General features: G+C 35.3%; 2 protein-coding genes and 2 long non-coding RNA genes across 4 annotated transcripts; all 4 read left to right on the forward strand.

Annotated features, from left to right (window-relative positions):
* The first annotated feature begins 6,632 nt into the window (after positions 1 to 6,632).
* LOC149541323 (uncharacterized) lies at positions 6,633 to 9,788 on the forward strand. The gene is made up of 3 exons (XR_016355324.1): positions 6,633 to 6,697; positions 6,803 to 6,888; positions 9,740 to 9,788. It is a non-coding gene; the product is annotated as an uncharacterized LOC149541323 (long non-coding RNA).
* On the forward strand, positions 7,499 to 8,142 carry LOC149541324 (uncharacterized). Its single transcript, XR_016355310.1, has 2 exons — positions 7,499 to 7,854; positions 7,944 to 8,142. It is a non-coding gene; the product is annotated as an uncharacterized LOC149541324 (long non-coding RNA).
* Positions 9,789 to 13,008: 3,220 nt separating the features above from the next.
* LOC149541325 (uncharacterized) lies at positions 13,009 to 14,678 on the forward strand. The gene is made up of 6 exons (XM_089795593.1): positions 13,009 to 13,434; positions 13,551 to 13,781; positions 13,886 to 13,943; positions 14,118 to 14,237; positions 14,379 to 14,495; positions 14,590 to 14,678. The coding sequence occupies exons 1-6, from the start codon at positions 13,375 to 13,377 to the stop codon at positions 14,676 to 14,678; spliced, it is 675 nt and encodes a 224-aa protein (XP_089651719.1). The 5' UTR covers positions 13,009 to 13,374.
* A 120-nt stretch (positions 14,679 to 14,798) lies between these two features.
* Positions 14,799 to 16,594, forward strand: LOC149541326 (uncharacterized). The gene is made up of 6 exons (XM_089796043.1): positions 14,799 to 15,084; positions 15,168 to 15,264; positions 15,819 to 15,953; positions 16,090 to 16,156; positions 16,232 to 16,306; positions 16,402 to 16,594. The coding sequence occupies exons 1-6, from the start codon at positions 14,858 to 14,860 to the stop codon at positions 16,545 to 16,547; spliced, it is 747 nt and encodes a 248-aa protein (XP_089652169.1). The 5' UTR covers positions 14,799 to 14,857; the 3' UTR covers positions 16,548 to 16,594.
* Positions 16,595 to 22,141: the final 5,547 nt, after the last annotated feature.

The raw sequence follows: 22,141 nt of genomic DNA on the forward strand, positions 1-22,141 counted from the left end.
AGAAAGTCTGTAAAAAGGGTATATTACAAAAACACTGTTGCTACATCACTCTTTCAAAATCCAAACATCAATTATCAGCCGATGAAGAGCTTTGCAGAGCTTAAATTTTATTCACTGATATAAAGTTATTTAGTTGAAGATACTGGCTTTTTCCTTCATTTCTTGAAAATATACTGTGTTGAAAAAATTGATCATATTGAAAACCTCACACTTGGGAAACATTTTAATTTTAAGATCCTTAGCTGTTCTTATTAGTAATGACTTCTAGATGCTGATGGCTGTATAGCATGTAGTCAATCATCTGCGAGATTAGAGCTTCCTGCCATTGATGGCATGGTTAAAGATCTGGTGTCAAAGTTGTATGTATTGTGTACAATGTTTTTGATTAGTAATTAAGCAGCAGAACAAGGGTGATGACCCCATACACAACCACAGTCAAAGGGTGAAAAAAGAAATTACAACAGGGTCAAGAGTAGACCATGGACAACAGACTTGTAGCACAGCGAATGACCCAAATCAAGTTTGATTAGGTGACTCACTCACAATGAAGGGAGAAGGGTGAGGGACTGTAGAATGATACGACCACCACCAGAAAACAACTATCCAACCAATACTATCAGCAGGATCCCCGACACAAGGTGGGAGCCCCAGAGAGAGGGAATCAACGTTATTAACATGTAATGTCCCTTTTTTAGCATTCATAGCATGATGTTGTCGTTAGCCTATTTCCCCACGGGCCCATAGGCTAAACAAGACATTAAAGGGACTTAGAGGCCATTTGGCCTAGATAGTTTCAGTTGCAGGTCTTTTTGAAGGGTTTTGAGGCAACTTTGGGCATACTTACTATTTATAGTAAGTCATCTTGGACATGGGCGGACATCCAGGGGCAGCGGTATATCGATGGTAATTGTTTAAAATCGACAAGAAGACTAGTTTATCACTGATAATATTTGTTATGCATTGATAAAGCTAGTTTATAAAGTTAAATTTAAATATACAACTTTATTAATGCATAGACTATAGTTTGTGGGAAATATTTAAATTAAAAGGAGTCCCCTTTATTTTATAACACATTGGAGACATAAGTTACATAAAGGGAGTTATGTTTTATCCCACATTGACAAAACGAAAGATGGAGCTCTTGTGAGAACACTATAAAAGAAATAGAAGAGCTTCTTTTAAGCAGGCTTGGAAATATCAAAGAAATTGAAATTTTTTTTGGAGATTATGTCTCAATAGTTTGAAGGACGAAATCCCTTCAAGTTGGAACTCTTGACGCCATTGAAAGATATGGTCTTGAGATTCAACATAGTAGCAATCCAAAAAAGCAGATACAAAAAAGTAGTTTGAAAAAGCGGAATCGAAAAAGCAGGTACGAAAAAGCAGGCCGAAAAAGCAGTTCGAAAAAAGCAAAGCAGAAAGGGCAGCATTCAAGGAAATTATTACAACCATCTACAACCAGGTTCTTTTGTTAGTATTGCTTTTTAGGGTGTTATAAGCTTTCAGCTGTAAGTGTGCATTATACCAGCATTATCATTTTGTAATCCATGTAAATGCCAAAGTCTTGGCCATATTTCATGAGCATTGTAATTTTCATTGCAATTAAGAAGATAATAGTTGCTGGTGTCATTTAAGCAATTTAATATCATTATTTATCAGCTAGTTAGTTTGCATACCAACTGTTTGTAAAAATGTCAGTTGGCTGTAGGTGTTCATTTCGCATGCTTAGATCATATATATGCACTGAATATTGTCAAAATTAGTAGCACACTCATGTTAGGTCATTGTGTAGTACATTGTAGTCTTCTAGCACAAGATTCTCATTGATGCAAATTGAAGAAAAAGTCATTTGAAGCTAGCTGAAATACTATATCAGTCATACGTCCCTTGCATGTGAATTGTTTGATGAAATTTTTTGAGCTTTCATCAGTTTTTTTTGAGGGCAGATTTGAGGAGGGTTATTACAGTGGTATCAGAGCTTGCTTGCAAAGTGTTTGACGAAATGTCAAACAACTGAAGTATAAAGATTTTTGGTGTTTGAAGAAGTTATAACCTATTGGGGTTATTACAGTGGTATTAGAGCGGTTTCCTGCCATCCTGTGGAGGTCTTATTGGGAATTTGGATTAGCCAGATAGAGAGAAAAATGTTTGACAAAATGAATGCCAGTCCAGATCAGGGAAAGGAAAGATTCTTACAGTTATTAGACACCTTAGCATAGGGACAGCGATCAACAGAGCAAAGAGCACAGGAACAAAGTCAGAGATTGGAGCTTATGATGCAGATGATGGCTTGTCAAATGGGGTTGAATGCTAACGTAGGTGGAGGAAATAATCAGAATGGTAATAATCAAAATGGTAACAATCAGAATGGGAATAATCAGGATGGGACACATAATGGAGGTGAACAAGTTGGGAACAATTTCGGTCATGCACCCCAGCAATCTAGGACAGTGAGTTCGAGGCCCATTATTCCCACATTTCCTCCTAGAGCTCCAGAGCAGCCTGTACCAGAGCCCCAGATCACTGATCACTAATACATTAGGGGTCAATTTGCGATGGCAATAAAAGGTAATGTGGTTTTGGCTTTTTTTTTTTCAATTTTAGCCCGATGTCGTCGCAATTGCGATGCCAGCGAGATATAAGAGAAAAAGAAGAAGCCAAAAACCCTCATTTGAATGAAATTGCGCGACACAGGGTTCTTCTGAAAGGAAAGGCGTGCGCATTGTAGGATAGCCTTTCGAATAACATTGGAAGTGAAGGTACACTAATAACAAGATTTTTGTATTTGAAATAGATATTTATATTAGCTAACACCTTACAGGAATCACTAATAACAAGATTTTGTCTGGTTCAACGACACAACTATGGACATTCTATCAAGTTATCTTCGAATCAGGGCTTATTCAGTTCTCCTGAAATCCTTAATATTACTACTAACTATAACCGTCTACTACGTATATGCTTAGATATTTCTAAACGTTTATTGATACCCACAAAAATAGAATTTAACACAATGAATAGACCAAGCAAAGAGTAAGAGAACGACTCATTCTCGGCAAAAACTGAAGAAAGTGACAGAAAACTGATTCACATTCATAGAAAGAGATATTTATTATACACAGCAAATCCTTTCAATAGGCATCAAATTGAATGTAAATCAAGTGAAAAGACAGCATCGTAATAGCATACTCTTCCATACAGATTTATTTTATAGAATGCGGGTATTGTAACAAGGAGATCGGTAGTGGTACAACTCCATTAGATTGGTGATATTGAAGCAGAATATGTCAAGATTTTATATATCACAAAGAACCATTTTTTAGATTTTTGTATGGATTTTAGTATGATTTTTATATTCTAGGTCAGGTACGATATTGTCCATAAAAGCTAGATTTAACTCATGATGGACTTATACCTTAATCATCTAGGCCCCCTTCCTTTGAGTTGAAGCACAAACCTCAATTTCCTCTCCATTTTGGAACCTTACCATTATTTATTCTATGTAAGAAAATTGGCATTCCTCCTTCAATACATGCCTTTCAATAATTGTAAACTTCACAATTCTAAATGGCTAAGAGGCATTAACTGCATTTTTTCTTTTGCCACATGTATTAAGCATTTTATATTTCTTATATGTCCTAAACAACTATTAACCTATTCAAATTTAGTGTAATTATTGTATAAAGATATGCTTCTACTATTTAGTATAGTCTTTTAATAGCTTTCTCTTGATGTGGATATAGCTTCCTCTTGAATTTTTTATTTTACAATAGATAGCTTAGCTAAAAAATTAATACCAAAAGTTGCATTTATGAAAACCATATAGTGCTCTAATCTGTTCTTATATTAACATCAAGTAACATTCAAATTGTGCAATAGAAGGACCATTGAGTTGTTTATATACCTAGAAGTGTGGCATGACAACATTCATTATGTTATATTTTTATGGACTAGTTAGGAATTGAACCTAAGATCTCCCATTTAGTAGTGAGAATATGAATTTGTGTAGCCTGCATGAAGAATCTCAAACTTGTCTGGCTCTTCCAATTTGTAATGCAGTGAGTTGATTTCAAAGAAAGCACTAGGCACTCCATTGCAAGAAGATAGTGTGCAAGCTAAGGTATGTCTCCAGTCATTCATTGGTCTCCATTACTAGGTATGTCTAAATTCAAGTATACTAAACACCTTTTTCTAGCAAACAATTTCTAAAAATAGGATAACTTGAAAGTGGTAGTGGTACATGGAAATTTTGTAGAAAGTTGTCCCATAGTTGAGGGTATGCCACTTGCAAAATGATTATTCATGCTTTGTCACTCTAAGAAGAGAACAATTAATAAGAGTAGTGAGAAAGGGTAATTAAGATGGTAATGGCTATCCAACAAACTAAAACTTAAACATAATCTCTCTTAACGTTTTATCACTTTAAAAATAGCAAGTACCCTAAAAACCTGCTAAGTAAACAAGTACAACTCAGAGGTACTATGAAAAGAAGCGGCAAATGAAACATGAAAAGAAATATTCAAATTCAGAGAAAAGACACGGTGAACATGCTATCAGTATTACAATTCAAAATAATAATATGTACGATACAGGAAAACATCAATGCAAGAGAATGCACATAATTATATTCTACATCTAGGTTCTTCATAATTATCTCTCGCTCACATGCATCCTACTTGATTATTTTACTTTGGCATATATGGAGCATGGTTCAAACTTCAAACAACTTGGCAAACTGGTGATTACATGCAGAAAAACTCAGTAATAGAAAAAGAAGTGGTGCTGGCATTTTCCTTTAGAGCAGAATCAAATTCAGAAATAGTTGGTTACTTATTTGTACTGTGGCTGCAGTCTCGATCAGCTGAGGAATGAGAAGAGATCAAGTATTTCAAAGATGGTACCCAATACAAAGAGATAAGATCTCATAACATCATTAGATGTATTCCAATGGTGCCTTTGGAGACATGCACAATAGGATTTTACTTTCCATGAGGCAGGGCATTCAACATCATCATATTTGACTTTAGGAGTAGCAGCCCAAGAATTTCCCGCCCACACTTGTCAGTGCAACAAAATATATTAACTATTCGTTGGTAAACATCCTTATATTTGGTGAATTAAAAACAACTTTCTGTTATACATAACAATTTTTCTGCTATCCAAGATTTTACTTGATGTTGTTTCTAGAAAAGATTGTATATGTTTTTTGAATCACAGTGTTTCAGATCTCACTCTATGACAAATCATATGGGATCTAGTTATGATCCTCTATATTCATATTAGAGGCTTTGATGTTGAAATTGGCTTAGCAAATAATCATGACGATGACCATAGGGTCTCTTGATAATTTTTTTGGTGACTAATCTATTTATGTTAAAGCAGGATGTATCAGCATTGACTGTAGCAGAAAAACAAGTTACACAGATGAAAACTTGCATTGTTGCACTTATAGCTAACATTTGACACTTGGAGTTGATATGCACGTTTCTTTGAGGTGGGTGATAACAAAGAGCTCATCAATTTTCACTGTGTTATCTTCTGGCTACAAGTTTACACCATTCTTCACTGTTTTTTATTTATACATAATACAATTTTATTTTTCGAAATGTTTATCACTGCCACAGTTTTTGACAGTTGGCTTCTTTGTATTAACGCCTATAAGGAGCCATTGGACATTGGAAGATAAAGGTTATAAATCTCAGGTAGTTTGTCTGCGAGATTTCTTTTGGATTTGGCTGTGTTACATGAAATGTTGAAGTAAGATGCACTGATTTCAACCCATTCTGATTGATTTGTACAAATTCTTATAACCAGTTCCATATATTTAATTACATTTAGACACTATCTTTTAATGCTTTATTTCAGTGTGCTACATATTCTATTTCATATTTGTGATATATGATGAAAGTATTATAACATATGGAGGAACAGTCCATGAGTGGCGTGGCCAGTTGAAATGGTTTTAGTTTCAATTTTACACCATTTGATACAAATAATCAGTTTACCAATCGACCCCTAGGTTCATTCCATTTGCAGTAAAATCTTCATTACATAGAAAATGTTCACAAAATCTATGTCAATGCTCACACATCTTCTTGGACTTACGCAAATCTATGTGAATCCTTACACATTTTCTTGGACTTACGCAGGAACTATGTTGCCCTGCAGCTCTTGTTAAATATGTTATCAACTTGACTTTTCTATTAAAGGCTCTCATGCTGAATTAAAAGCCAGGTAAAGAAAAAGATATTATACACTATTTTGTTGGTACCCTGTGCAGCACAACAAACTTGTTCTTACTATAAGAAAATTTTCTTTTCTTTTGTTTCATTGCAGATCTTCTACTTGCATAGAGGTCTCTCCCCATCATTGGACACACTTGATAACATTTGAGCTTTGGATCGCATACAGGAAGTGCGTCTATACACATAAGTATAAACTTCTTCTTTTCTCGCAACACATATAACAACAATTTTAAGTGCTTGCAAGGTATATACTTATGAATAAATATTACATCCTGATTTAAATGTATGAAAACAATTTTCATTCCCTTTAAGCTTCATTCATCTCGAGGTGCAATTCAAAAACTCAAGAATAGTGGCTTTTGTTCTTCAGGATACCTTTAGGGGAAGAGTATGTGAATGCCCCCTCGTGTCTGGAGTCCAGTTTAGAGGAGATGGCTATTTACACTGCTAAGGTTTGTTGAATCTAATTCTGAATAACATTGCTTGCTATTGTTGAATCTAATCTAATGTATATTTTAACTAGACTTGTAGCTTATATGTTTTCAAATTTTTGTTAGGCCTTGTAGTTTGTATAATTTGATTGCTGGAGAGCTTCTACAACTAAGCAAGAAGGCCGTTGCACGAGTTATAGCCGCACGCTCGGGTATGAAAATTGTTTTTTTTTTATTCTAATGTATATTTTAACTAGACTTTTAGCTTATATGTTTTGAAATTGCTTTTAATGGCTTAATGTTGTAAGGTCTCTTGAAATAAGACCTTCAGGCGGTTGGTCAAAGTTTTACAAATAATCTTAGGAATAAAGTCAAAGAAAGTATTTTTAAAATATTAAAGTATTTAGCTAGGTCTAAGAAGATTTGTGTACTTTCGACAGTTTTGCTTAGTTTGTGAAAGTTGTAGACCAAAGTTTTCATAGCCTGATTTTTGCTTCCTGCAAAGAACGATCATGTTAGATAATATAAGTGAAGAACAAAACAGGGAGACAATCGCTAGATTGTGGTCTAACTTGAAAAGAAAAGGTGATGGAAAATGTTATTGTCCTTGCAATATTTGTAAGGGCTTAAACCGTAGAAGACTGCTAATCAAAACAGTTAAGAGACATTGTAGGGAGAATGGTCACATTGAAGGGGGCATGACTATCATCCACTGGTAAGTCGTTCATTATATCATTTTAACAATTTATATACATATGAAATCACTTGATGATGAGTTGATGATCATGGTTTATTTATGTTAATCAATTTTATATAGGTTGATCTTCCTAGGGAAGTACATGATATGAACCACAACAATCCGAAGAATATGGTTTTCGAAGTGGAGGAACATGGAGGTGCAAATATCCAAGGTGAAGATAATGATCCCATGGAAGATGACGATCATGCGCCATAAAACACAATTGAAGAGGATGCTATAAATACATTGATCCATGACACATCTAGTCCAAGCGTATCTGATCATGATGATGATGATAGCCTCGATGTACCTCTACTTCAGAAGGCATACGAGCCCCTATACAAAGACTCCCAAACAACTCTTCTCTTTGCTGTATTGTTGTTGTTGAACGTGAAGGTTATGAATGGTTATCCAACATAACAATGTCACGTATGTTAAGGTATGTCATATATGTCTTTATAGATAACAAAGGGTGAATAATGTACCACTAATATTGTTTATATTAACAACTTATATTTTTTGTTGTAGATTGATAGGCGAGTTTCTGTTACCATCATCAAATATTCTACCTCGCTCATATCGAGAATTAACTGCTGTTATGAAAGATATTGGAATGGAGTATGAAGCAATACATGCTTGTCCCAATGATCATATTATATATTATAAAGAACATGAATTTGGAACACAATGCCCTGTATGTCATACGAGTAGATATCGAACAGATTGACTAACAAAAAGGTGCCTCAAAAGGTTCTTCATTACATCCCCATTATTCCACGGATGCGACAATTATTCAGGTGTAGTAGCTTGGCTCAATTTATGGATTATCATGCACGCAATAGAAGTCGAGATGACATTATTCAAATCCCTGCAGATGGTTCGGCATTTATGCACATAGAGGAAAAGTGGCAACACTTCAAAGAAGAACCTCGTAATCTCAGGCTTTCATTGGCAGCGGACGGTGTCAATCCATTTGGAGAGATGAGATCTGTTTACTCGGTGTGGCCTGTTTTTGTTATCAACAATAACATTCCTCTGTGGATGTCAATAAAGAGGGAGCACATTATGTTGGCAATGATTGTTCCAGATATCTTATCATTTGATAGTTATTAATTTACACGTACTTACAAATCTTGCAGTAAAACGGTCACAATAACTATGTAATGTTACTCTTCATTCAAGTAGGTAAATATCAAGTAAAAGATATGAATGTATATATTGAGCCTCTTATCGACGAGTTGGTGGAGTTATGGAACGGTGTCACTATTTATGACGTGTCTAGACCAATACGACAAAGACAATTTCAATTCCATGCAATACTTGGATGGACAATACATGATGCCCCAGGGCTAACACATTTTTGTGGTATGTTATAGTGAATTCAAGTTGCGCACAATAATTCTAATTATAAAAATCAACATATTTAATAATCCAATTACATCATTATCTTGTAGGTCTTCAAACAAAGGGAAAATTTGCATGTCCAGTTTGTGGTCCAAAGATGAAATCTCGTCATTCAAAAAGTTTAGGAAAGCAGGTGTTTGATGAGTGTAGACACTTCTTCCACAGGAATCATAAGTATCGAAGTACGGAAAAACATCTTTTCAATGGGAAAGAAGAGACTACATCAAAGACACGAAGAATGACACCTCGCTTATGGAAGTTGGAATATAATAGAATTAATCGTCGAGGTAATGCCATTCCACCTAATGGTTTATGTTTGTAATTTATATATTTCTATTGTGATTTTTGTTGACTAATTGTGTAATTGATGATCGTGAAGGTCGTCAAGGCAATACTGACAACCTTCCAAAGGGACTAAAAAGCTATCCCAGACAATTTAGTAGGTTGCCCTACTACGAGCACTTACAAATTGTGCATTTGTTTGATACTATGCATATTGGAAAGAATATAACAGAGACATTGTGGAAAATATTGGATGGAAGGCGTGACAAAGAAAAAATTGTCAAAATTTGTAATGACATACATGAATCCAATCATGCATTGAAAAATTTCATTCACTCAAATAGCAACAGAGATCAGATTAATATAAGTGCCCTTCCATGGTTATTAACGAAGCAACAAAGTGATGCCATAAAAGAAGTCATACGAAAAATTCGATTTCCCACAGGATTTGCTGCGAACATAAACAATCTCATATAAAAAAAAAGTGAATTTGGGCCAGGGCTCAAAACGCATGATTGGCATACTTTCGTCAAGGTAAGTTATGTTCTTCTGTATTTACAATATATTCATAAACTACGTGAATTGTTCGTTATGTTATGTTAGAAAATAATGAAATGATTGGTTTATAATTACTGCAGTACGTGCTTCCTCTATCTCTCCCAGAGCACTTCAACAATAACATCAAACAAGTGATATATGATCTTGGAAAATATATGGGGTAAACAGTAATATCTGTTCAATTTGTTGTATATATTTATTATATTCGTGATTTGTTTTTCTTGCTATGTAATCTATTGTATATTATTTTGTAAAGTCTCATATCTATATATTTTTTGTGACTTGAATCTCTTAATGTAGGTGGTTGTCATCTAAAGAAATCCATAAAGAAGATATAAACTATTGGAAGAGAAGAATTCCTCATTTACTGTGTGAAATGCAAAAGTGTCTACCTCCAACTTTTTTCAATGCACAGGAACACTACCTCATACACCTAGTTGAGGAGATTGAATTGTGTGGACCTGTACACACTAGGTCAATGTGGATGGTTGAGAGGCATTTGAAATCTTTGAAGGCTTTGGTTCGACAAAGAGCACATCCTGAGGGTTCTATGGTAGAGGGATATATGGTATACCAGACTATGGTGTACATTACTGAATATCTTCCTAAGTTTGCATCAAATATCCATGTAGATCGCATTTGGGATCTCAAGCCTTTTAAAAAATTAGAAGGGGAGTACTTGATGGGGAAAGGTACATTGAGGAAAGTGAGAGGTAATAAATTATAAGATGATGTTGTAATAAATTATTTCTTAATCTTCAAAATAAATTGGTTGTAAGTTGTCTATTTTTTTTTTGTACAAGTGCTCGAGAGTGGGATGCACTACATTTGTATATTGCAAACAATCTTTGATTGGATGACGGTATGGATTGAACGATGTCAACATTCTGGTCGCACATTAACATGGAAAGGTGTATCTTCATTGGTTAAAGAAGCTCATCGTAATGGAGATTCCAATGTTACGCAAAGGGAAATAGATTTAGCACGTGGTTCAAGAGATTTTCAGGTAGGTACAAATTTATTAATCACCCGTATGTTTATCAACTCACAATACAATAATTTTGATATGTTTCACATATTATTGCAGGTTAAACACCACAAGGCTATGTTCTGTAATGGTCAGAAATTTCGCGTCAAAGTGTTGGATGACACGAAGAAAACTTGTGATCCAGGAATAACTGTAGTCTTTCAAGTGACTAATATTTCATCTAGAAACGACTTACATCCTCAAGAGTCTGAAAATCGATACTATGGCATTTTGGATGAGATAATTGAGTGTGACTTTAGTTCCTTCAAATTAGTACTCTTCGTTGTCAAATGGTACAGGCTACGACTTAATCCAAATGATCCTGATAGAACTGTTATTGAACATGATAATGGATTTACAATGGTTAATACAAGGTCGTTTGAGCCAGTTGGGGATGAGCTTTATGTTATTCCAAGCCAATGTGAGCAGGTATTTTACTTAGAGGTTCCACATAAACCAGGTTGGTCATTTGTTGTTAGACATGAACCGAGAGGAAGGCCAATAAAGTATAATGCGATGGAAGAAGAAGATACTGAAGAAGTAGAAGATGATCTAGATGGTGATCACGATCGACAGTTATTGGATGATGTTCCTGACACAAATTTTCATGAAGAAGAAGAAGAAGATGATGACGATGATGCTGCTACTGATGATGATGATGAAGATGATGTTGATGTTGATGATGATGTTGATGATGACGACGACGATGATGGCGAGGAGGATGATGACGACGACGACGATGATGATGACGAGCACGACGAGGACGACGAAGATCATGATGATGACAACGAGGATAATGATGATGGAATTTAGAGGTATGCCATCAATCCTTAATCTATTTAATATTCATTTCTTGATAGAAATATATTTGTCTTATATATATGGTTACATAGTTTATTCATTATCTATTTAAAAGCTACAAGTTTCAACTACAAATAGAATACTACTAATCTAAATTAACTATTAATCTAAATTAACTATTAATCTAAATTAATTAAATAAAACTATTTAAAACACATATTGATGCGTGAATGTATTGAGCCTTATTTTCTTTCAGGTCAAAAGCATTTGTAAGTGTTTAGTTTAGAAAAGGGAATTCATTAAATATCTATAAAAGGGAGTTGTACCTAGAATAAAATTCATAGGGAAAACATAATATAAGTGCTTACCCAATTTGTTGGTTAATAATTCAAGTATCTCTAACATTTCATTTTAGAATAGGAATAACATTGTATCAGTATGTTGATTTACAGACTAAAACTAGAAAACTTATTTCAGTAATGTATTTGGATCTATGAGATTTACACGGTAAGTAAAAAGAAACCAGTAATCCATTTTAAAATTATTATAATGGGTTTTGGAAGAAATTACAGTTATCTTAATTAATATAAAATATCTAACTGAATTTCAAAATGTTATGCAAGTGGCTTTAGTCTAGGTGTTTCCTCCACCTCCACACACATCAAACAACTTCAAATAGCATGTCCCCAAGGTGACTAAGCCCTCAACTCATCAGCTGATACAAAAACCCAGTTTTAGCCCTTCACTAGGCCTACTTCCCTAGTAGGCTTATAATGTGAGCCTGATTTAAGTGTTTTATTGTGTACCTTTTAATATTTTTAATTTTTATGTGATGCTAATGATGGATGTGATTATGATTATGATGTGATTATGCTCACGATAGTTGAATTACATTTGCAGGAAATTGAACCCCTTTCAGGAGCATCCCGCACAGTCTCATGGATCGACAGGTATAAGTCAGTACTCCTTATAGACAGTCTATTTAATACACTTATCAATAGTAAGATTGATGTCTTCTAAGATCTCTCCCATTTGCAGGTACCAGCGAGTAGGTATTTGTCAGAAGTGTCTTCCTCGAGTGAGGGAAATATAGGAATAGAAGAGGAAAGTGAGACATGCAGTTTATCTAGAACAGGGAGATTAACTAGAGGTCAAAGGACTAGAAGGAAATTCAATAAACACATGAAATTTTTCCTTGCTCAAGGGGGGTCATGTTCTTATGATGATGAGACGGAAGGCGACATCGAGGTGCCCTTGAGGTACCAACATCTACAGAAACATTGGGTACTCAAGGAACTTCCTCCAATAAACACTGATTTTTGTGTTAACGAGAGGATATATCGCATAGCACCATCATCACTACATGGTTTGGGCCTATTTTCTATGGACGGCATAAAGGTGTCTTACAAAAAAGTTTCTGAATTGATGGAGTATGTTGGACCATGTTACGATTACAAAAGTTGGATGCATATTGTTAAATAAAAAAAAGTATGCATAGGTATGCCCTCTCGGCAAATTATATACAACAGCAAGACAATAATCAAAGTAAAAGTGTGGCTATATACATTGATGGAAGGCTAAAAGCAACAGGGAATATTGTAAGTTTTATAAATAGTACATGACCTGGGTCAACTATAAAGCAACCCAATTGCATATTTGAGGCGCACGAGGGAAATCGTGTATTCATCTGTGCGATAAAATCAATACGTGCAGGGGAAGAGCTTCTTATTGATTACAATTTGAACTGCATAGATACAAACGAGGCTACTATCATGGGGGTGGTACATACTATTAAACCAACTTCTAATCAATGACTCCAACATACCATTTAGTCAATAAATTTTTGGCTAACATTTTTACACTTCATCTTTGACACAGGAGCACAATATGGAGCAACCGCCTGGAGGGGATGCTGACGATGCTCCCGGCTCATCTACACATGAGCAGGTAAAACTCATTTGTAATTGTGCAAACTAGATAGAAGCAAAATGTTATTTTTTTAATGTTGTTTTCTTTATTGTTTTGGAGTAATTTTGATAATACTAATACTATTGTTGTCACAGAGGGCTAGTGGTCGGAGGGAGGGAAAGGAACCTGCAGTCCCTCAGCAGGCCCCCCCTGAGGAGGACCCTTTCTATATCGATTTAGCAGAGACCGATGACCTGATCGGTTCGATTAAAATTAATTTAAAGAAAATTAGCAAAGAAATTCTACGTTTGGCAACCATAAAGCCTATGACTCAACAAATAAAAGATAGGGCATCTGAATTGTTGCACACCTCTGAGTCCTTAAAAGTAAGTATTAATGAAATTTTTAATTATAACAAGAGTTCAATAATGGTTTTTATGTTATGCTCTTTTATGACATTAATTAAAATATGGATGCGTTGTCTTTACAGAGTTTTTTGCTTGATTTCGAGCCCCGTTCCCATGATGAGGGTGCTGCAGGTGGTTCAGGTAGATCACATGTTCCATTCCCCACTTCTATTTTCCACTGAATATATATAGGAATGATCATAATCATTGACAATACATGCTCGAACAATCCTTTTTTTTAATGCTCTAACAATCTTGTCCATGCTAGTCCACGCGTTCTATATTTATGCATGCTCTAACAATTTTATTCTTCAGCTTCACATCAATTGAATCCTACGATGACGCCGCCTCCATCTAGGACAACCACAAATCTCTTTCCGACTGCTCAGTCAACAACACGCAGCTTACATGCATCGACTGTTGCACCATCTGCTGGTACACAAATCCCTCTTTTTCTCTCTTATGACAGCAACAAATAGTTTCTTTTTTACAACTTTATAAAATCAATTATCATTTGTTCTTTTATACTTCGATTGTGACAAAGACTTATGAAACTTATGAAACTTTTTGCAATAGGACCTGCAACATCATTTCCTGGATGTTCCTATGTTCCTAGTACGAGAACGGTGAAGGATGTCACATTGATCGTTAGCGAAGATGAAGGCATTCCATTAAAAGTAGCCAAAGTTCCAGGTACTTTAAAGTTATTATTATTCTATAGTGATATAATAGTAATTTAGTTTTTGATCACTCTTCATTGACTAATGATCCCATGATTGTTTTGTAGGGAATGATCTTTTTTGGAGAAAACTTGGTGATGAGTGTTTGCAAATATTTGGGCCCACCATGCGTACCTGGTGGAACATCATATCCTAACTAAAACCCCAAACCACTATTTTGATTTCATATCATTGCTATAATAGTTTTCCTTTTCGTCCATTTCTTGAACTATATTAAAGGTAGCTTCACTTCATTTATGAGTCTAACATGTTTTTTTTTAACTTAAAAGGTGGAATCACCAACACAAACCGTTGAAGGATGATCTTATAGAGAGCATGACCCAACTCTTTGGACCTCGTGCATTCGAGAGAAACAAGCTCCTTGAAAAAGCTGGTTTATGTTTGAAGTATATTAGGGACCAGTACAAAAAAAATTTACGAGATAACCCTAGGTACGAGCGTCCATCCTATGTTCCTGAGGCTGAGTGGCAGGTTCTAATTTTGGATGGAAAGTATAAAGCTGACAAGAAAAATAATATTACACCAGTGGAGAGTACATCAAGGTATGTGATACTGTTGAGAATCTAATTATGTACTAATTACCCTCCATATTTATACTATCTAACATATTTCAAACTTTTCATAGATTGCCTGACACATCAAAGGCAACAAAGGCAAGACTAGAAAAGCACGGGACACACGAGCTCGGCTCTGGCGGTTTTTTGAAACTTCAAGCAAGAGTTGTAAGTATTAGTAAATGAAAAATTGTATCAAATTTTTTATATAATGTGAAGGGAAATGCTAGGACTCCCTTATTTAGCTCATCAATTATAAATAGGTCAATAGAATATAATAACAGTAGTGGATTTTCATATTCAATATAAACAATTCAACAATTGAAGTCAAGACTCTGCAATCTAGATTAGTGAAGAAAACTTGTGATTCACTAATATGACATTATTTAAAATCTCACCCTTGACTGAATTTTCCTCCAATAGTTGAGAATAAAGGCAGTGATTGAAAGAATGAGGGAATGCAGCAACACTTGCAGCCATTTTTATTTCCAAAGAGCTGAACTAACTCTTACCCAACTTAAGAATTTGGAGAAAATATGTTGGTACAAGCAAAGCATACAAACACGCAACATTTATATAGTAGATTGCTCCATCAAAACTGCTCGATTTTTCTCCTATTATATTGTGATGGATATAGATGATTTGCTGTTGATATTTTAACTACCCTCCATTGGTTGATGAAACAATGCAAGTAAAATTCACCATACCACGCAAAAATGCAGGGCTCAGAGTTCAAGAGATGCCTCACAGAAGACGATAAGAGAATTGGCTTCCAACAAGGCTATAGAGCCGTGGCTGAATGGCTACGAGCTGAAATTAGTGTGGAAGGTTCTAATACTGATGCATCTGAGCCACAGGTAAATAAGCTAAACGAAATTTATTTCAAATTGAATACTTTACCAATTAGTCTATTTGATGTTAAGTTCCAATATAAAGTGAGTATATCTGTTTTAAGCAAGCAATGATAACAATGCGTAGGATGTTGGAATGCAGCTTGACAATCCTTCTACACAATCTGTGGATGTCGAAGGTTCGCATGATGTGCATCCCAGTGGTGGAGGTATACATTTGCTATTAATTTTTTTATATGTAATTGCAATTGGTGTTTGGATTAACATAACATTTTGTATAGCAGCTGTAGAGGATCGAGGTGTCGATGTTCATGACCGTGTTGACGTTGAGTCCAGACAAAATGATGTGGTCAGATCAGGTAAAGAGACACAGTTATGTTATTTAAAATAATTAACTACTTGTAACAATTATAATAAATTATTTTTAATTTAACTCTTTTATTTGTTATTGCAGAGGACCCCCCTTTGCAACAACATAGGAATTTGAGATCATCAAGAATAGAGAACAGAACAACTGATGGGGGGGGAATTGATGATGACACTGATGCTCCTCTTAGAGCTTACATAGAAAAAAGAAATAGAAAGAAAAAAAAGAAATGATTGTCACTACATACCTTAATTGATAATGACTGTATTTTATGTCTCAATGAATTTAATTATGTGCTAATGAATGTTCATGAATTATGTGTTAATGTAGAATATTGATGAATGTTGCATGTTAACGAATCTAATGTGTTAATGAATGTTATCATGTGATATTGATTGAATGTTACATTTTATTAATGGTTGAAAGAATGAATGAATGTTAGATGTTAACGGGGAATGTAGAGTGATGTTAGGGGGAGGGGGGTGGGGCCAAATGAGCTTCCACCTTCACGTGGTTGGCCCTGTTTAGTAGAGAATATTAAACTATTCTCGAAACAAAGTGAAGCTCAATAAGATACTTGTTATTACCTTTTTTAAAAAAAATTGTGTGCTTTAGCCTTGATTTTTGAGCATGACATTAACCTTTAAAAAACTCCATGGTTAAGAACATTTGGGTTGGAGTGGTGCTTGGGTGGGTAACATCTCGAGAAAGCCCAACGCTTCACCTTTGTGAGCAAACCTAGATGCAATGAGTATTTAGTGTTCTATTCATTCTAATGAGAAATAAGTTATTGTGAAACACTACTCATAAACATAGACCAATGAGTTTGACCGAAAACTACACAATTGAATCCTGATAGCAACATCACAACATTAAAAAAACTTATAACTTGTTAATGCACAAGAAAATTTTGTGTCAATAACAATAGTTTTTGGCTAGTTGAAAGTAATACTTATCAAAGTTGTTTGTACTTCCTCATGTAAGACATTTGATATTTACTTTATTGATACTAGAAGAAAATATAATGAACTCCTCCTTAGACCGTTGAAGATAATAATGCAACAAAACCAAATCTATAAAAATTAAGAAGAGTGTTCTGTCCATGATTTTGATGTATTAGATTTTAAAGGTTTGCATGGATAATGATCAGTTCTAGTTAGGGGTTGAGGTGCAGGTTTTTCCCTTTTGGCATGAAACACCTGTTAGTGCTCTAGTATTATGCATTTTATCAAGCTCCAGGGCATTAAGGAAAAATTTCATAGGTCCGTTGTGTAATGACATAGGGTGGAGCCATTAGTAAATCTTACAGCTAAGGACTAATACAAATTTTAATGTTGCCAACCTTGGAGATGCATCTTAGTGAAAGGCTTATGATGCTCATAATTGTTCTTTTAACAATGTGATTTAGCAAATATGGTAGGTGATAGTTTTAGTTTCCCTGATGTCTTCTTTTAACTCTTAGGTAGTGTTTCTCTGAGCTTCTGGGACTGAGGGATGCAGGGAAATAGTTTTGAGGACGACAATTTTTTTCCAAAAGGTTATGGCTACTAAAGTAACTTCAAGAAACTAGGAGAAGCTGAAATTTTGAAAAGTAAATACAATGTACTGAATTTGCAATGACCATCTTCCCACCTCTACCTTCTAGAGGCTTTAACTTTTAAAAGTTTTTCTTTAACAAATTAGCTTTTTTTAGAACATTATGCAGAAAATGATGCAGACTGTCTAGTTCTGAGAAAGATGGCATCCTTTCCGAGTCTCTGAGTCTTGAGGATGTCTGGAACATCAGGAACATCTTCCACTCCCCAGGTAATGCAATATGCATTCCCATGGAACACTGCATTAAGGCTGTCTTTTGGATGACAACTCTTTCTTCTGTGGGGTACTTGATGTCATGGTTATATGTTGGGAAGATTGTTCCATTGGTAGAATTTTGTTGTTCTTGATGCACTTCCAGAGATTCATAAATATGTAAAAAGGCATTGACATACAAGAAACTTCATGATAGATGAGAAATCAATACAAGATTGTATGTAAGGATTTAATGTCATACCCACCCCATGATTAATCTGTTTCAAATAATGTATCAATATGGGGCAAAGGTGCCGTGGTCACAAGAAGTATATAATACTTAAATTGGCAAATGGATATTAAGTAAAGCTCTTGAAGAATTGACTATTTCAGAAACAACATATCATTGTCACTGATTATACAGAATTGATAAAGAATCTCCTATTGAGTTTGAGATTCAAATCACATGTTTTAGAAAATAACAAATATTTCACTGTCAGTAAATTGAATGCTTTTGTGATGTTTGGCAACTCGTTCGACAATTATTATGTTTGATGGGCATGATGAATTGTCTCTTCTGCAAAGCTTCGTATATGAATTCATTTTTCATGCAATAGATTTAATTTTAATCAAATAACCCATATTTAATAAAGAGCCAAAGAACAATATTAGTAATAGAATAAAAAATCCTATGTCACACAGATCTGTCATGGCAGTTATACTTTACATGCAGAAATCTACAGTTTTTATGACCATTTTAAAAATAATTGTCTATAATACTATATTGAGAAACACATGCTTGATAACTTATTCTGCCCCATTTTCAAGGCATGAAGTATTTAACATTCAAAGACGTTGAAAAAGAGTTGGTACTGCTCCCTAAATTAATCTTTAACAAGCAAGAGAAACCATGTTTACTATAGATTTTAAGCTAATCATTTAGAAATATCTTAAGAGGCATTCAGAGCATTTTTCACAGGCGAGAATAGAGAATATTAGACACTAAATCATTATTTTGAATTTGACCCCACTTTATTTTGGCCTTTGTTCATTTTCTCTTTTAGTATCAGTTTTAATCATTTCTACAAGGAGACGAGACTTGTTCTGTTATACATCTAAGCGAACACCAATTTAAAATCGATAAAATGAATCTATCTTCAATCTAGTAGGTGTCAGGGGCTGCAGTTTCAAGATTTGTTTGAAATTTATAAGTCAATCTATCTCTTTTATATTGCTTAAGAGTTTCATTGTTTGTCACAGGATGATGCACATATCTTCTGTTTGCCTAGTCAGATCAAGGAAGAAATAAGATCTGTTCTAGATCTTAGAGAAGTAATATTGTCTCAATTTGGTTTTAAGAGCTATGAAGTCAGTTTATCAACAAAGCCTGAGAAAGCAGTGGGTAGCGATGATATTTGGGAGAAAGCGACTTCTGCTTTGAAAGACGCTTTTCAAGACAAGGGTTGGGATTATTCTATTGATGAAGGAGGAGGTGCATTTTATGGTCCAAAGATTGATCTTAAGATTGAAGATGCCCTTGGAAGAAAGTGGTAATGCTCAACAATTCAGGTAAACATATTTGGCCTATACTCATGAATTTTAATTAGTATAATCTTGGGGAGTTGACTTTGATTTTTCTAATCGAAATAATACTATGGACATTTGTATGCAGGTGGATTTTAATTTGCCTGAGCAATTTGATTTATTCTATGTTGATTCAAACTCAGAGAAACACAGGCCAATACTGATTCACAGAGCTATCCTAGGATCTCTTGAATGCTTCTTTGGCATATTAATAGAGAATTACACTGGTGATTTTCCCTTGTGGCTGTCTCCAGTACAAGCCCGTCTTTTACCTGTAACAGACACCCAGGTCTGTAGATTGATTGCATGTTCATATTTTGTTTTTCCTACAAAGGGTTTCAGGTTGACTGATTAATATTGGAATTCAACAGGTACCGTACTGTCAAAAAGTGGTGGAAATGATGAGGAAAAAAAATATTAGAACAGAAATATCATATGGTGAGCGTCTTAGCAAACTAATTCGGAATTCAGAAACACAGAAGATACCATTAATGGCTATTGTGGGGCCAAAGGAGGTGGAGAGTGAAACTTTAACTATTCGTTCAAGGCATGGTGGAGAACTAGGAATGATGACCGTCAATGAGGTTATAGAAAAAATTGAACAAGCAGTAGCTGCCATAAGTTTTTTTGTAGTGGATGGTTGGAAATGGCTGTCATGACAGTTTTTGCAGGACAATAACCTTTTCTTGTTTTCATTATCTTTTTTGATAGCTGAGGAAATCAGTAATGAAAGCCAAGAAGCCTTTTTCCATCCAGAAAATATTTTTTTAGGCAACATATTTCAGTTCACACATCCGTATTCCCAACAGTTGTTGGTATCAATTTCCTATGCTATTTCATGTTGTATTTAAACCTCCACTATGGGAAGATGTGTCAATATTTATTTATTGTAGGCACAGATCAATTTGTCCAGATAATTACTGTGAATATTCATCATTCAACATGGTGAATATTCATCATACAAATGCTAGATATTAAAAGCTGATAAGATTTTTATGGCCTCAGAAACAAATGTAATAAATTTGATTAAATAACCATTCTGACATGTGTCTAGGCTTCTTGTTGGTGTGAGCTTTATGATAGACAACACAAAATAAAATACCAAGGGGTACTTTATCCTCTCTTGATCAAAATCTTTATGTTCTAAACAGATGAACTGTGTGATCACAAAGACAACTCCAAGGTTCCAAATGTGTGTGTTTTTAATGTCCAGGATAGACTATCATGGTAGGATGATTTGTTGAAAACCTCCAAGGATACTTACATGGTTATTCAAGATTTGATCATTCAACTTTTGAATTTCCCTTTTCTTTTTTCTTTTTTTGAAATTTTGTGGGTTTAACGCTTACAAAGATTTCTGAAACAAAGTGTAAAAGAGTAGGGTTTATGAAGATAATTTTAACCTTAAACTAATTCTATACTAATCCAATGAACTTAGGGCCTGTTTGGTCGCGGGCATAGGAATTGAGAATAGGCATGTAATATTGGGAATAGGAATGGCATAGGAATTGAGAATAGGCACGATCTGACGCTTTGGGGCTCAGCAGCCAAGTAAGTGGGCAATGAATTGCAACAAAGCTACTACTTGCAAGACACTGCAGTTCTAGTGGTTAAGGGAGGCCGTGTTACTGAGTTCAATGGAAGAGTACTCAACACCACAAGTAATACACAACTGATGATCAATCTCCAAATTCCAGAGACAGCAGAGTTAAAGTCATGGTTCGATGACAAAGTTAAGGACAACTGTGAGCCATCGATTAGCTACGCCCCACAACCTCCTGCAGTATTGAGAATGAAAATTCATGACATACATGATCAAACTGTGCATTCTACTTGTGCTATAAAGTGCATCGTGAAAGCAACCATTATAGAGGTCAACACAGAAAAGCTATCCTACCCGGCTTGCCCCAACCAAGTGGCAGGAAAGCAATGCAAGAAAAAGTTGTCTGAAAATGCAAATGAAGAATGGTACGGTAAAAAATGCGACAAGCAATTTACGGAATGCAATTATAGCTACATGGTCTGCCTATAATTGCAAGACCACACTGGGGAGCTATGGGCAACCGCATTTGATGAAGGAGTAATACAATTGCTCGACATGACTGCGAACACATTGCTAGAGCTAGCAGCTGAAGATGATGCTTGTGGCGGGGCCGCTGTGGCGGCGACGACAGTTGGCGTCGCCGCCACAGTGGCCCCGCCATATTGCTAACCACAGACGTCACAATTGCGACGTCTGCACGTGCATTGCGACGAAATAAGCGTCACGTGCATAGCGACCCCGTCACAATTGATGATTTTGCATTGCAATTGCGACACATTCGCAAACATTGCGACGGCCAGTGGCGTCGACAGCACCGTCGCAAGTTTCCATGGATGTCGCAAGTGCGATGCGCACGAAAGAACTGTAAAGGCTCCCGCCTCAGCGAACCCGTGGGCAGATGCCGACGCCACC

Source organism: Cupressus sempervirens, chromosome 8 (genome assembly GCF_028749045.1).
Source record: "Cupressus sempervirens isolate cs-2001-9-10 chromosome 8, ASM2874904v1, whole genome shotgun sequence".
Taxonomy (NCBI): Eukaryota; Viridiplantae; Streptophyta; class Pinopsida; order Cupressales; family Cupressaceae; genus Cupressus; species Cupressus sempervirens.